This window comes from Amblyraja radiata, chromosome 4 (assembly GCF_010909765.2).
Source record: "Amblyraja radiata isolate CabotCenter1 chromosome 4, sAmbRad1.1.pri, whole genome shotgun sequence".
Taxonomy (NCBI): domain Eukaryota; kingdom Metazoa; phylum Chordata; class Chondrichthyes; order Rajiformes; family Rajidae; genus Amblyraja; species Amblyraja radiata.
Genome location: NC_045959.1, coordinates 41,255,820 through 41,270,203, shown reverse-complemented (window position 1 = coordinate 41,270,203; position 14,384 = coordinate 41,255,820). Strand labels below are relative to the sequence as shown.

The following is a 14,384-nucleotide window of genomic DNA, read 5'->3' as shown; positions in this document are numbered from 1 at the left end:
GTACACAGAGTCTGTGTGCTGGGAGAAGGACAGGCGGGTGTCAATCTCTGTGCCCAGGTATCTAAAGGCCTCTACCTGCTCAACTGTATGCCCATTCAGCCTCAGAGGTTCAAAGAGAGGTTGGGGGGGAAGATGTTCGCATCCCCCCCACAACACAGCTCCTTGGTCTTGGAAATGTTAAGCTCCAGAGAGCTCTCTTTGATCCACAGCATCAGGGTGTTGACCTGCTGATAGTAGGCAGCCAGAGAAGTGTGATCCTTGATGTGGGCCACCAGGGCCATATCGTCTGCATACTTAAAAAGGAAAATGTCACTGTTATTGTTTATTATGTTGTTTGTGTAGATGGAAAATAAAATCGGTGATAAAACACAACCCTGGGGGACACCAGTGTTTAAAATCATGTTCTTGGATTTAAAACCATTTACCACCACATGCTGAGGCCGGTCCTGCAGGAAGTCTTTTATCCACAGGATAAGTGATGGGTTGACTTGTAGATCCAGAAGGCGGTTGCAGAGGGTGACCGTGTTGACTGTGTTAAAAGCGGAAGAAAAGTCCATCAATAAAATCCGTGTGTGGGGGTGTGGGGAGTCCAGCTGTCTGCTAACTGTGTCCAGGAGAGTCAAACAGTCATCCTCCACCCCACAAAGGCAAACTGGAGTGGGTCAAGCCTGTCCACCACCATAGCAGTGAGGTGATCACTTACCACCCTCTCCATACACTTGGAAAAAATGGATGTGAGTGCCACCGGTCTGAAGTCCTTCATCTCCCTGGCGTTAGATTTCTTCGGCACCGGTATAAGTGTGGACTCCTTCCACATCCGTGGGACACAGCTGGAGTCAAGGAGATGCTGGAATAGCTGAGTGATGACATCACCCAGCTGAACTGAGCATTCCCTCAGCACCTTGCCCCTGAGCCTGTCCGGGCCAGAAGCTTTGTGAGGGTTGATGCGACCCAGTATAGATGTAACCTTCCTTTTATCCACTGTGATTGATGAACTGCTGGTGAGGGTCCAGTCATTCTGGGGGTGTGTCCTGTCAAACCTGCTGTAATAGATGTTGAGTTGCTCAGCAAAGGTGGCGGGGTCAGAGCATTGGATTAGGGCCGGTTTCTGGGCTCTGCCCATCATGATGTTAAGTCCCTGCCATGCCTCCCTTGCATTGCCAGTGGTGGATTTTTCCTCCACTTTGTTTTTGTAGTGGAGTTTGGCCAGCCTGGTCTTCCTTCTCAACTCACTATTATACTGTTTTACTCTGTGTTTGTCTCCCTGTTGGAATGCCACTTTTTTGTTGTTAAGACACTGCTTCAGGTCCTTGGTAACCCAAGGCTTGTTATTAGGGTACAGCTTGACCTGTTTTGTTGGTATAACAGCGTCCACACAGAATGACAAATAGGAGGAGATAGAGTCTGTCAGCAGATTTAGGTCTCCCTCACAACTTTGGAAAAATATTTCCCAGTCAGTGATTTCCATGCAGCCCCTTAATGCATCGACAGAGTCATCGTTCCAGACTTGAATAGTTTTTGTTTGTATATCTTCTGTTTTTAGTTTTTGTCTGTATTTTGGAAGCAGCAGAATGACATTGTGGTCAGAGCGACCGAGTGGTGGGCGGGGCTTTGAGACATAGGCTCCCGGTATATTACCGAAACACAGATCCAGCGTTCTGTCAAGTCTGGTAGGTGTGGTGACATACTGCTCCAAGTTTGGAAGCAGTGTGGTGACATCGCATCTGTTAAAATCCCCGAGCAGGAAGACAGGCTGATCGCTGCTCTGATTGACAGCTCTGTTGAACCAGTCAGCAATGCGCTCCGCTGCAAATGCGTTATCAGGTCCAGGGACATACGCTAGGATAACTGTGATCTGTGTGAATTCACGGGGAGGGTAGTGAGGCCTGAACGACACCGTCATGATTTCGTGGTGTTTGCTGCATTCAGTCTCTCTGACAGTGAAGTTGACAGCCCACTCTGTGTTGACAGCCATGCAGAGCCCACCCCCAATCGACTTCCGCGTCATCCTAGTGTCTATCAAAACGGATGATCTTAAATCCATCAATATCGACATTGGTTATCTCTTCTGACAACCATGTCTCCGTGAAGCAAAAGAGACTTGTTTGACGGTAGTCTGAGTCAAGTTTGATGAGTGCGGAAAGTTCAGTTATTTTGTTGCGTAGTGACCGCACATTGGAGAGAGTTATTGCAGGTAGTGGCAGCCTCCTACCTCGTCTCCTCATTCTGTTCCGTATTCCTCCACTGGATCCCCTTTTCATAGATACATAGATACATAGAAAATAGGTGCAGGAGTAGGCCATTCGGCCCTTCGAGCCTGCACCGCCATTCAATATGATCATGGCTGATCATCCAACTCAGTATCCCGTACCTGCCTTCTCTCCATACCCCCTGATCCCTTTAGCCACAAGGGCCACATCTAACTCCCTCTTAAATATAGCCAATGAACTGGCCTCAACTACCCTCTGTGGCAGAGAGTTCCAGAGATTCACCACTCTCTGTGTGAAAAAGTTTCTTCTCATCTCGGTCCTAAAGGATTTCCCCCTTATCCTTAAGCTGTGACCCCTTGTCCTGGACTTCCCCAACATCGGGAACAATCTTCCTGCATCTAGCCTGTCCAAGCCCATAAGAATTTTGTACGTTTCTATAAGATCCCCTCTCAATCTCCTAAATTCTAGCGAGTATAAGCCAAGTCTATCCAGTCTTTCTTCATATGAAAGTCCTGACATCCCAGGAATCAGTCTGGTGAACCTTCTCTGCACTCCCTCTATGGCTATAATGTCCTTCCTCAGATTTGGAGACCAAAACTGTACGCAATACTCCAGGTGTGGTCTCACCAAGACCCTGTACAACTGCAGTAGAACCTCCCTGCTCCTATACTCAAATCCTTTTGCTATGAAAGCTAACATACCATTCGCTTTCTTCACTGCCTGCTGCACCTGCATGCCTACTTTCAATGACTGGTGTACCATGACACCCAGGTCTCGCTGCATCTCCCCTTTTCCTAATCGGCCACCGTTTAGATAATAGTCTGCTTTCCTGTTTTTGCCACCAAAGTGGATAACCTCACATTTATCCACATTATACTGCATCTGCCAAACATTTGCCCACTCACGCAGCCTATCCAAGTCACCTTGCAGTCTCCTAGCATCCTCCTCACAGCTAACACTGCCCCCCAGCTCAGTGTCATCCGCAAACTTGGAGATGTTGCCTTCAATTCCCTCATCCAGATCATTAAAATAAATTGTAAATAGCTGGGGTCCCAGCACTGAGCCTTGCGGTACCCCACTAGTCACTGCCTGCCATTGTGAAAAGGACCCGTTTACTCCTACTCTTTGCTTCCTGTTTGCCAGCCAGTTCTCTATCCACATCAATACTGAACTCCCAATACCGTGTGCTTTAAGTTTGTATACTAATCTCTTATGTGGGACCTTGTCGAAAGCCTTCTGAAAGTCCAGATACAACACATCCACTGGTTCTCCCCTATCCACTCTACTAGTTACATCCTCGAAAAATTCTATAAGATTCGTCAGACATGATTTACCTTTCGTAAATCCATGCTGACTTTGTCCAATGATTTCACCACTTTCCAAATGTGCTGCTATCCCATCTTTAATAACTGACTCTAGCAGTTTCCCCACTACCGATGTTAGACTAACTGGTCTGTAATTCCCCGTTTTCTCTCTCCCTCCCTTCTTAAAAAGTGGGGTTACGTTTGCTACCCTCCAATCCTCAGGAACTACTCCAGAATCTAAAGAGTTTTGAAAAATTATCACTAATGCATCCACTATTTCTGGAGCTACTTCCTTAAGTACTCTGGGATGCAGCCTATCTGGCCCTGGTGATTTATCGGCCTTTAATCCATTCAATTTACCCAACACCACTTCCCGACTAACCTGGATTTCACTCAGTTTCTCTATCTCCTTTGACCCGCGGTCCCCTGCTATTTCCGGCAGATTATTTATGTCTTCCTTAGTGAAGACGGAACCAAAGTAGTTATTCAATTGGTCCGCCATATCCTTGTTCCCCATGATCAACTCACCTGTTTCTGACTGCAAGGGACCTACATTTGTTTTAACTAATCTCTTTCTCTTCACATATCTATAAAAACTTTTGCAGTCAGTTTTTATGTTCCCTGCCAGTTTTCTTTCATAATCTATTTTCCCTTTCCTAATTAAGCCCTTTGTCCTCCTCTGCTGGTCTCTGAATTTCTCCCAGTCCTCTAGTATGCTGCTTTTTCTGGCTAATTTGTACGCATCATCTTTTGCTTTGATACCATCCCTGATTTCCCTTGTTATCCACGGATGCACTACCTTCCCTGATTTATTCTTTTGCCAAACTGGGATGAACAATTTTTGTAGTTCATCCATGCAGTCTTTAAATACCTTCCATTGCATATCCACCGTCAACCCTTTTAGAACTAATTGCCAGTCAATCTTGGCCAATTCACGTCTCATACCCTCAAAGTTACCTTTCTTTAAGTTCAGAACCGTTGTTTCTGAATTAACAATGTCACTCTCCATCCTAATGAAGAACTCAACCATATTATGGTCACTCTTGCCCAAGGGGGCACGCACAACAAGACTGCTAACTAACCCTTCCTCATTACTCAATACCCAGTCTAGAATAGCCTGCTCTCTCGTTGGTTCCTCTACATGTACGAATGCGCTAGATGTAATGATTCCTCTGTAGCTGAGGAATCCCATTCAGGGAAGAAGGTGTCGCTTGTAGAACCAGGGAAGCAGGCCGCAGGTCCAGCAAAGTGTCCCGTGAGTAGATGAGCCTCCCTCCATGGCGTGTCATGGGATTTGCCGGTGTAATACATATCGCAAATACTGGTTCCAGAAAGGCGGTAGGACACACAACCTCGCTAAATACTTGACCGTGGTAGTCATACTTGCTGTCGTTAAATACCGCACTTAATGACTCTCAGAAGAACACTAAACAACTCAGAAAACATGCAAACATACGTGAGCAGCGCGCCGCGAGTCGCTCACAGAGTAGCACCCCGCCCAGGTAATTGATTGGAGGCGATTATCGTTTGATTCATTCTTTGACAGCTGCTATAGGGTCGCCTCCAATCAATACTACAACCTACAACCTCTGCAAACGTGCTGTCCATCTCCTCCAGCAGCTGCCCCTCTTCTTCCATGCACAGAGGCCTCCATGTCCCACCTCCCAAGATGATCACGGAACTTTAGGGCGCTTTCCGAGAGTGCAGGGGGCAAATTCGTAGACCATTCACTGCTGCTGTCTTTCCCCATCTTCTACTACTGCCATCTTGGGATGCATTTGACAAGGTCCCTCATAGTCAGCTGGTCCAGAAAAGTTACATGGGATCTCAGAGAGTTAAGCGGCCTTTTCACGGGGCGAGTTGATGCAAGATGTCACCAGAGTGAAGTGGTCGTGGTCCAGCACGAGTCTCGCACGATATAACGGCAGTAGATAAAGAGTTCCCACGGTACTCGGCATTTCTGCTATTTGTGCGAGTGACTTGTCCGTTTCCCGAGCTTTCCCGTTAAATCTTGAATGAACATCGTGAACTACACGTGACACAAATGATGTAACTTTTTTTTTCACACACTATATATATCCTCCCTTGGTTGAATTGGCTCATTTGGAGACATATTTTACTGTGTATGTGGGAGACACAGATGGACTGAGCACAGTACCTCGGTCTTACTGTGTGTGGGAGAGGGGGAGAAAGAGACGTACACTCACAGAGGCAGAGTCTCTCAGCCTGTGTAAGAGGGAGGGAGAGAGAGAGAGAGGCACACACAAGGTGGATGTGAAATCTCACCTGCCTGTTTCAGTGACAGACACCCGCCGTCAGTAAATGAAGACACCCCCATCTGTCTCCCCCTCCTCTCCCTCGACTCCCCCACCTTTCTCTCCCAACTCCAGTCCCGTCCCGACCCCCTGGGAAACTGAATAGAGCAACAGTCAACTGCTGCCTGTGCGCTGATATGACAATAAAGGCTACTTTACTTTACTGAGTTAAAGAGTTCCCACGGTAGACTGTAAAACTGGGACCCTGGTTCTGGACTCCCCCAACACCGGAACCCTTCTTCAGACAGCCTAATCGGAATTGAGTCTGAAGATGTGTCTCGTCCCGAAACATCAGCTTTTTTTCTCCAGAGATGCTGCTTGACTCGCTGAGTTACTCCAGCTTTTTGTGTCTGTCTTCGGTTTAAACCAGCATGTGCAGTTCACTCCTTACACGGGTCTCTGTACAACATTGATTGGTAGCGTTCCGGACCCCTGGACCCGAGGACTCCGACCTGTATCTCTCAAAGAAGTACATGTGAAAAATTTCTCACGGACCATAAAAATGCGTAACCTTTCAGTAAAGTCCCTTTTAAAGTCCCTTTTAAAGATTATAGTTATTTTCTTGAATCTCATTAACATAACTCATGAATAAGTTGATGTCCATATGCGGATGCAAATCTTTATTTTTATTTATTTTTTAAATTCAATCCCACATAAGATAATTTTTACTCACCTTCTGTCCCCTCTGTCCAGCTTCCGGGTTCACCGTTCGCAGGAGTTCCCACGGTACCCGCAAGAGTTATTACGGATATCGCACTGGCCACTACGTTCATATAATGTTGCAATACTCAACCACAAGTGTACAAGTCAATCTTGGAGAAATTCAAACTTTCTTGAATTTTCTCCCGAGTGACCAAGTTACACGATGACCTGCCGTTAGCGCTACGGTGGTCCACGGTGGTCCACGAATGCCGCACTGTTATCGCACGAGGTTCCCACGATGTTAAACTCCGGTTAACTCTTGCGTCAAGTCGCCCCGTGAAAAGGCCGCTTTAGTTAATTGGATCCAAAATTGACTTGTCATGAAATACTAGTTAGAAAGACTAGAAAGGTAGAAGGGTGCTTTTCTGACCAGAGGTCTGTGATCAGTGGTCCACAAGGATTAGTGCTGGAACCTCTCTTGTTTGAAATATATATAAGTAAATTGGATGAAAATGTAGGTGGTTTGTTTTTTAAGTTTGCAGGTGACATGAAAATTGGTGGAGTTGTAAAAAGTGGGGAATGTTATTAAGGCATACCATATATCAGATGGAAATTTGGGCAGAGAAATGGCAGATGAATAAAGGAATATGAACAATGTGTATGCAGATGGGTCAGTTAGATTTGACGTCATGATCAGCGCAGACAAGGTGGGCTGAAGGGCCTGCTCCTGTGCTGTATTCTATGTTCAGCGATGGGCGGAAGAAGGATGACTGGAAGGAACAGATTGAAGACAATAGGCAAAAATAAACGGAAATAAAAAGCAATTTCCATGTAACCCAGAAAATTATGATTTAGAATGCATTGTGTCAAAGGTTGCCAACAATGGGGCCTGTGTACTTATCCACAAAGGAATTGGCAAACTAAAAGAAAATTGAAGCAAACCTTAAAAATGTCTCTGATTTTTCAAATCGGGAATTCTCTACCTCAGAAGGCAGTGGAGGCCAATTCTCTGGATGTTTTCAAGAGAGAGTTGGATAAAGCTCTTAAAGATAGCGGTCAAGGTATATGGGGAGAAGGCAGGAACGGGATACTGATTGTGGGTGATCACAGTGAATGGCGATGCTGGCTCGAAGGGCCGAATGGCCTACTCCTGCATCTATTGTCTAACACATCAAAGGAGCATATTGATTTTTTTTTTAATACCAATTAATATTTCTCCTTTTCTAAATACATTGAAATACTTGTTAGAATACTGTTCAAGTGGTCTGCCCTCTGCAACTAGTCCAAAAGACTATTCTTCGCTCTTGGCCAAATATTTCAATATTAGTAACATCACAGCTAAATTCAAATGTGATATTGGCCAGAGTCAACATTTTAATCTTTCTGTAGAGGTCAGAGAATTGTGTTTCTTTTAACCCTTCTTTCTATCCTATTCCCATTAGCCCACACCAATCTTATTGGCTCAGTTGATCATTTTTATCTGATTATTATGTGATGAGCTACGTTTATTTATTAGTGAGTAAATGGAGCAGGAATTGAAAGTGGGCTTAAATTTTGAACAAACCTTAAAATTATCTGCATCAATACTCAGATATCTGTGGATAATGGTATTGGTTTATTATTGTCATCTGTACCAAAATACAGTGAAAAGCTTTGTTTGCATGCTGTCCAGTCAAATCATGCTATAATTAAGTACAATCAAGCCATACACAACTACAACCGGTAACGCATAGAGAAAAATATCAGAATGCAGAATATTATGTTGTAGCATTACAGTTCCAGAGAAAAAGTCCAAGATCCATAGGTTGGAAGATCGCGACTACACCCTAGTTTATGGGAGGACTGTGCAATAGTCTGATAACAGTGGGAAGAATCTGCTCCTGAATCGGGTGGTATATACTTTCAAGCTTTTGTATCTTTTGCCTGACAGTAGAAGGGAAAAGACTGAATGGGTAGAGTATGATGCTATTAATTGTTTATGATAGTTTATTTGTATATGGTTGAAAATATTGGAAACATTTGTTTAGATGAGGTGGCCAAGTTTATGAGAAAGGATGGCTTCCAAATGTTTTCTTTAAATCAGTGCAAAAGTGAGGTTCATTTTTCCTGATCCCCTTGGATTTCTTAATTTTTACATTAGTTTGAATAAAAAATACAACCATGTGGAAAATCAACCTCTTAATATTAGTTTAGTTTATTATTGTCACGTACAAAAGTACAGTGGAAAGCTTTTGTTGCATGCTATCCAGTCAATTAAAAGACTACATAATTAGTTAAATATAGATAATGTGGATTGTAGACTAATGGAAAAAAAATAATGAAATGAATTTCACTGTACACTTAACTCCCTGTTGCATTTGTATCTGTTGGTATCATTTTAATACATACTTTATATTATGACATAGAAACATAGAAACATAGAAATTAGGTGCAGGAGTAGGCCATTCGGCCCTTCGAGCTTGCACCGCCATTCAATATGATCATGGCTGATCATCCAACTCAGTATCCCGTACCTGCCTTCTCTCCATACCCTCTGATCCCCTTAGCCACAAGGGCCACATCTAACTCCCTCTTAAATATAGCCAATGAACTGGCCTCGACTACCCTCTGTGGCAGGGAGTTCCAGAGATTCACCACTCTCTGTGTGAAAAAGTTTCTTCTCATCTCGGTTTTAAAGGATTTCCCCCTTATCCTTAAGCTGTGACCCCTTGTCCTGGACTTCCCCAACATCGGGAGCAATCTTCCTGCATCTAGCCTGTCCAACCCCTTAAGAATTTTGTAAGTTTCTATAAGATCCCCTCTCAATCTCCTAAATTCTAGAGAGTATAAACCAAGTCTATCCAGTCTTTCTTCATAAGACAGTCCTGACATCCCAGGAATCAGTCTGGTGAATCTTTTCTGCACTCCCTCTATGGCAATAATGTCCTTCCTCAGATTTGGAGACCAAAACTGTACGCAATACTCCAGGTGTGGTCTCACCAAGACCCTGTACAACTGCAGTAGAACCTCCCTGCTCCTATACTCAAATCCTTTTGCTATGAAAGCTAACATACCATTCGCTTTCTTCACTGCCTGCTGAACCTGCATGCCCACTTTCAATGACTGGTGTACCATGACACCCAGGTCTCGCTGCATCTCCCCTTTTCCTAGTCGGCCACCATTTAGACATAAAAATTAAATTTTGCTATTAATCTACCTTTTATTTAAGAGATATGAAATGTAATTATGTGGCATCGGAAAATGATATTATTGAATTAGAATGATCACTAATTTAGAGGGTTCACATTTGCAACATGCCCGTCATCCATTGATTTAAAAAAAATGTATTTTCGGATCACACTCAAACAATTGTCAGAAATTCTCTATTGTCTTTTTGTGCTCTTTCAGATAATGAATGTTAATAGTGGCGAATGAAACACTTTTCCATTCCAGAGACCCAATGTAAGCATGAACCACTCCAAAAACAGTGCCTCTTACTTAGCCCACCCTAATACCCCTCCTATAGTATCTCTTATAAATGTGTTTTTAGCAATGACTCCGTCATTTTTAAACCTAATTCTCTACTCTTCACAATGTTCCTTTCATGTCCCAACTAATTACACTCCTGCCTTTTAAGATCTCCGCTAATTCTATGTGCCAAATCAAATCTACCTTTTTTTCTTAAGAAAGAACTGCAGATGCTGGGGAAAAAAATCGAAGGTAGACATAAATGCTGGAGAGACTCAAGGAGACCCGAAACGTCACCTATTCCTTCGCTCCATAGATGCTGCCTCACCCGCTGAGTTTCTCCAGCATTTTTGTCTACCTTCACCTTTTTTTCTTGCACTTTTTCCTTTTAACCGAATTAATTCTGATATTTACATTATCACAATGCAATGGATTCAACTTCTTGAAAGAAATATCACTTCCCTTTTCCCTGTTTTAAATACCAACATTCTTAACTATCCTCTTTGGGCATGTTACAAGAATGTATCCAGGCAGGCACTTAATTGGAATTAAGGGATAGGTTTAATATCCTTAAAACAACTAGACTTCATAAAATATTCCTGTAATTAACCACCTGAACCAATGGTTTAAATTATTGTTTAACCTGTGTTCTCCATAGATTTCAATTGTGTAATAAATTAACACAAGTCTATAGCACATGCTTAAAAACATGGCCGATTCACCACATAGGATCATTGTAATTTATGCAAACATTATAAACTTGGAAAAGGCTGATGGATCAGGAAAATAAAATCTGCAGGTGGAAAATTGGAGATTCTTTGAGGTGTATCTGTAAGAACACAGTGATCTTTGCAATATTATTTTGTGATGTACGAATGAGATGCTGGTTGTTCATACCATCTTTAACACTCACCAATCCAAAATGTCTTTATTTCATTCAAACAGAAATGGTAGCTTACTGGCTTTCTGTAGTAGGATTTATTCTATTCTAATGACTATTGAATGCTTGACATTGATGGTTGGTAAAAGACAAAAGACATAATACTCCAAAGGATTGGCTACTTTGTGTATTAGATCCATCCATTGAATTGTTTTATTTTCTTAGCTCTCTGGCACTATTTAATATTTTTGATGTATACATTAATGTTTTGTTTTTTATGACTTTGTCCAGTAACATCAAGTCTCGAACACTAACACCGCCCAGTGGAACAAGGAATACTGCTGGAACAGGCTCAGTTAACAGAAAAACCCACACTACTGAGAATTATGAAAGGTAGTGTCATGTTTGATAGGAGTTAAATTGTGGTCAGTCAAAGCCAATGAGAGCAGTGCTACTGGCATTTCGAGCAGATGAAAATGCATAGGAAATAAAACTTTGTCTTAATAATAATACCAGAATATTTATGTCTGAAGAGATTGGGAATGATTAAGAAGATGTGTTTTGTTATGGATTCTTGAAAATATATTTAAATTGCTATTTGAAGTTCTGTGTTACTCTTGAAACGTTGTTACATGGTGAAACTGGATATGCTGTAATTTCATTCACAATAAATTACAGTTTTTCCTTTCAGGAACAATATGAAATCTGGTTTAGACACCAAGGATAGTTCAATGTCTTTCAATGATGGAAACATAAAGAGCAACATCAGAAATTCACCTGGTCAACAACTGCCAAGATGTTGTCGTCAATGTGGAACCAAGTATCCTGTGGAAGGTGCAAAGTTCTGTTGTGAATGCGGAATGAGAAGGATGATGCTTTGATCTAATGGTACGAATATTTTCCAAGGCAAAGATGTTAAAACAATTTCGTACATAAAAATTGAACTGTTCAATGCTGCAAAAGTTTACCCAATATCAATATGCATCATGTAAAGAGACATTATAACTATAAATCATCTTTGCATTATATGTGGTGCATTATAAACACATCTGAAATTGTTATATTGATAATACAAGATTGCTGAGTTCATTATATTGGGTTTTCTCAGTTGACTGCAATGCATTAAAATTGCAGAGTCAAGCTGGTACCTTCATCTTCAATGTAATTTATAAAGTAGGAGAGGGTGCACATTTAGTTCTCTGCATAACAGAGAAATTTGCTCTGCTTAGCAGGTAAAAGTAAAATTCAACATCCTTTGGAAAATGTATTCCCTGGTAATTATGTTGCAGCTCGGCAGGGATCAATTGCCTACATATAACAGCAAGTCCAGCATTTTTTGACTATACGTTGGTCAGCAAGTTAAAATGGAATGTATCAAATGTAACAAAGTAAATTCATTCTGCAAAAAATATGAATAAGATGACTGTTTCAAAATCAAAGCATTCACTTGACCTCATACCTTCATTTCTATCAATTTAGTTTACACACCACTTAGTCACAAATGATGCTGAATATTTGTATGGCTGCTGAAAATTATAAAAATACAAATTGACTGAGTTATGAAATGTAGAAGGTGCCAGTAATAGAGCCATTACATTGGTAAATGTCCACAGCTGGTCTTTTGGGTTGGTAAACTGGTTGCAATTTGGTAAATTATATTTTAACTACCGATACTGAAATTGTAATTGTGCATGGCATTATGGTGTGAAAATAAATATATGCAAATTATTGTATCAACACAGAATGAAGGGTCATGGCTTCATAAGACAAACTTTATATAGGTATAAGTTCTATACAGGTTAAAACTTGAATATATTTGGATATTGTATTGAATCTCATTTCCCGTGTAATCATCACATCTGAAGTATTGAAAGTTGCAGTTTGCGTTCTGTTAATGCCAGTGCAATGATTATCCTTGTGACAAACAAATGTTTAATGTGAATCATCTGATGTTTCTAAATACCAAATGGTAAACCCAGTGATATTCATATGTTCGGGCATTCAGCCCTGTGAATTTTCTTGAACAAAATAAAAGCTGAAAAAGATGCTGCAACTTTTAAACGCAAAAGGAAGGCAATGTAGACATTTCTTGTTCAGGATTTAGGTGCTTGGATTTATCTCAGTGTCATGAAAATTCATCTTTTGCAAAGAAAGATGTTTAGATATTTTAAAACAGAGGTTTAAAAACAGATGGGATGTCTTTCACATGAAACATTAAGTTATGTACCTGCCAGATGGCACAGTCTCAGGTGAAGTTAAAGGATCCCATGCCACTATTTGAAAGTTGGTAGAGTTTACCTTGCATCCTGGTCAATGGTTATCCCACAGTTGATTAACATGATTTTTTAAAACTGATTATCTGGTCAATGCAAACCATGTTTACATCAATACCGTGACTCCATTTAAAACTGTTTTTGAATGTGAGCGGTTTTCAAATTTGTTGAAAGTTTGGGGGGAAAAACGTCTTTAATGTAAACGTATGTGAATGATTGGGAAAGTAACTGGATAATGAATTACATCACAGTAATGTCAACACATTAAATAGGCTGGAAGTTATTCAATGGACTAATTCCGTATGGAAACCTTTTGTTTATTTTAATGAAATTCCTTGTTTTAATTTAAGTTTATTTATTTAAAGAGCGGAAAGTATTTTCCTTGTTGTATACTGGTATCACGTCTGAGGTGGCAGGGTTTTAGATATGGAAAAATAAGCTTCTTGCATAAGTTAAACTGGTAGTTTATTAAAAATGGAAAATAAAATCTCAACAGTACAGGCACAATTGTGATTCTTGCTGGTTACTCATCAGCAATTCATGTGTGTAGGAAGGATCTGCAGATGCTGGTTTAAACCGAAGATAGATACACAATGTTGAAGTAACTCAGCAGGTCAGGCAGCATCTCTAAAGAAAAGGAATATGTGACGTTTCAGGTCAACCCGTCTGAAGTAGGGTCTCGACCCCAAAAGTCACCTATTCCTTTTCTCCAGAGATGCTGCCTGACCCGCTGAGCTACTCCAGCTTTTTGTATCCAATTCTTGTGTGCTTACTCAGCCTTAAACCTTGTAAGACGTACGAGACTAAGAAGAGGCCTCGTTTAAGATGTTCCGGGATCTTCGAATGAATCCCTGGAGATGTTCATGAATCTGTATAAGGCTTTGGAATAACCAACTTATGCAGTCCTGGATATTTAGTAATTAGAGACGGTGTGTAACAAAAAGGTTTACCAAACTGCCTACCTTGTAGTGTTGGGAAGAACTGCAGATGCTGGTTTAAATGCTGTGGGGCAGGCAGCATCTCTGGAGAGAATGAATGGGTGACGTGTCGGGTCGAGACCCTTCTTCAGACCTTGTAGGTCCTGCGAAGAGCTGAAGCACGGGGATATTTGCTCTGAAGATGCTCTGTAGTATTGAGAGGCATGTTGCACAATAACCGGTATAGGAAAAGTCATTTAACTGTGTTCATACTCCATGCATGTATCTTCCATTAAATCCGTCTTGCTTCTATCGCTCGTGGTATCTTTTTATTCCCACTTCTCTTGTGTATTCACTTGTTTTTTTGGTTTTTTTTTAAAGTGCCTCAACCATTTG

At 41.4% G+C, this 14,384-nt stretch overlaps 1 protein-coding gene across 1 annotated transcript in view; it reads left to right on the top strand.

Annotated features, from left to right (window-relative positions):
• The window catches only part of zc2hc1a (zinc finger C2HC-type containing 1A), a 60,317-nt gene extending 47,775 nt beyond the window's left edge, over positions 1 to 12,542 (top strand). The window contains 2 exon segments of the mRNA XM_033019249.1: positions 11,090 to 11,191; positions 11,490 to 12,542. Of these exon segments, the coding sequence (XP_032875140.1) occupies positions 11,090 to 11,191; positions 11,490 to 11,679 (292 nt within the window). The 3' untranslated portion in view covers positions 11,680 to 12,542.
• Positions 12,543 to 14,384: the final 1,842 nt, after the last annotated feature.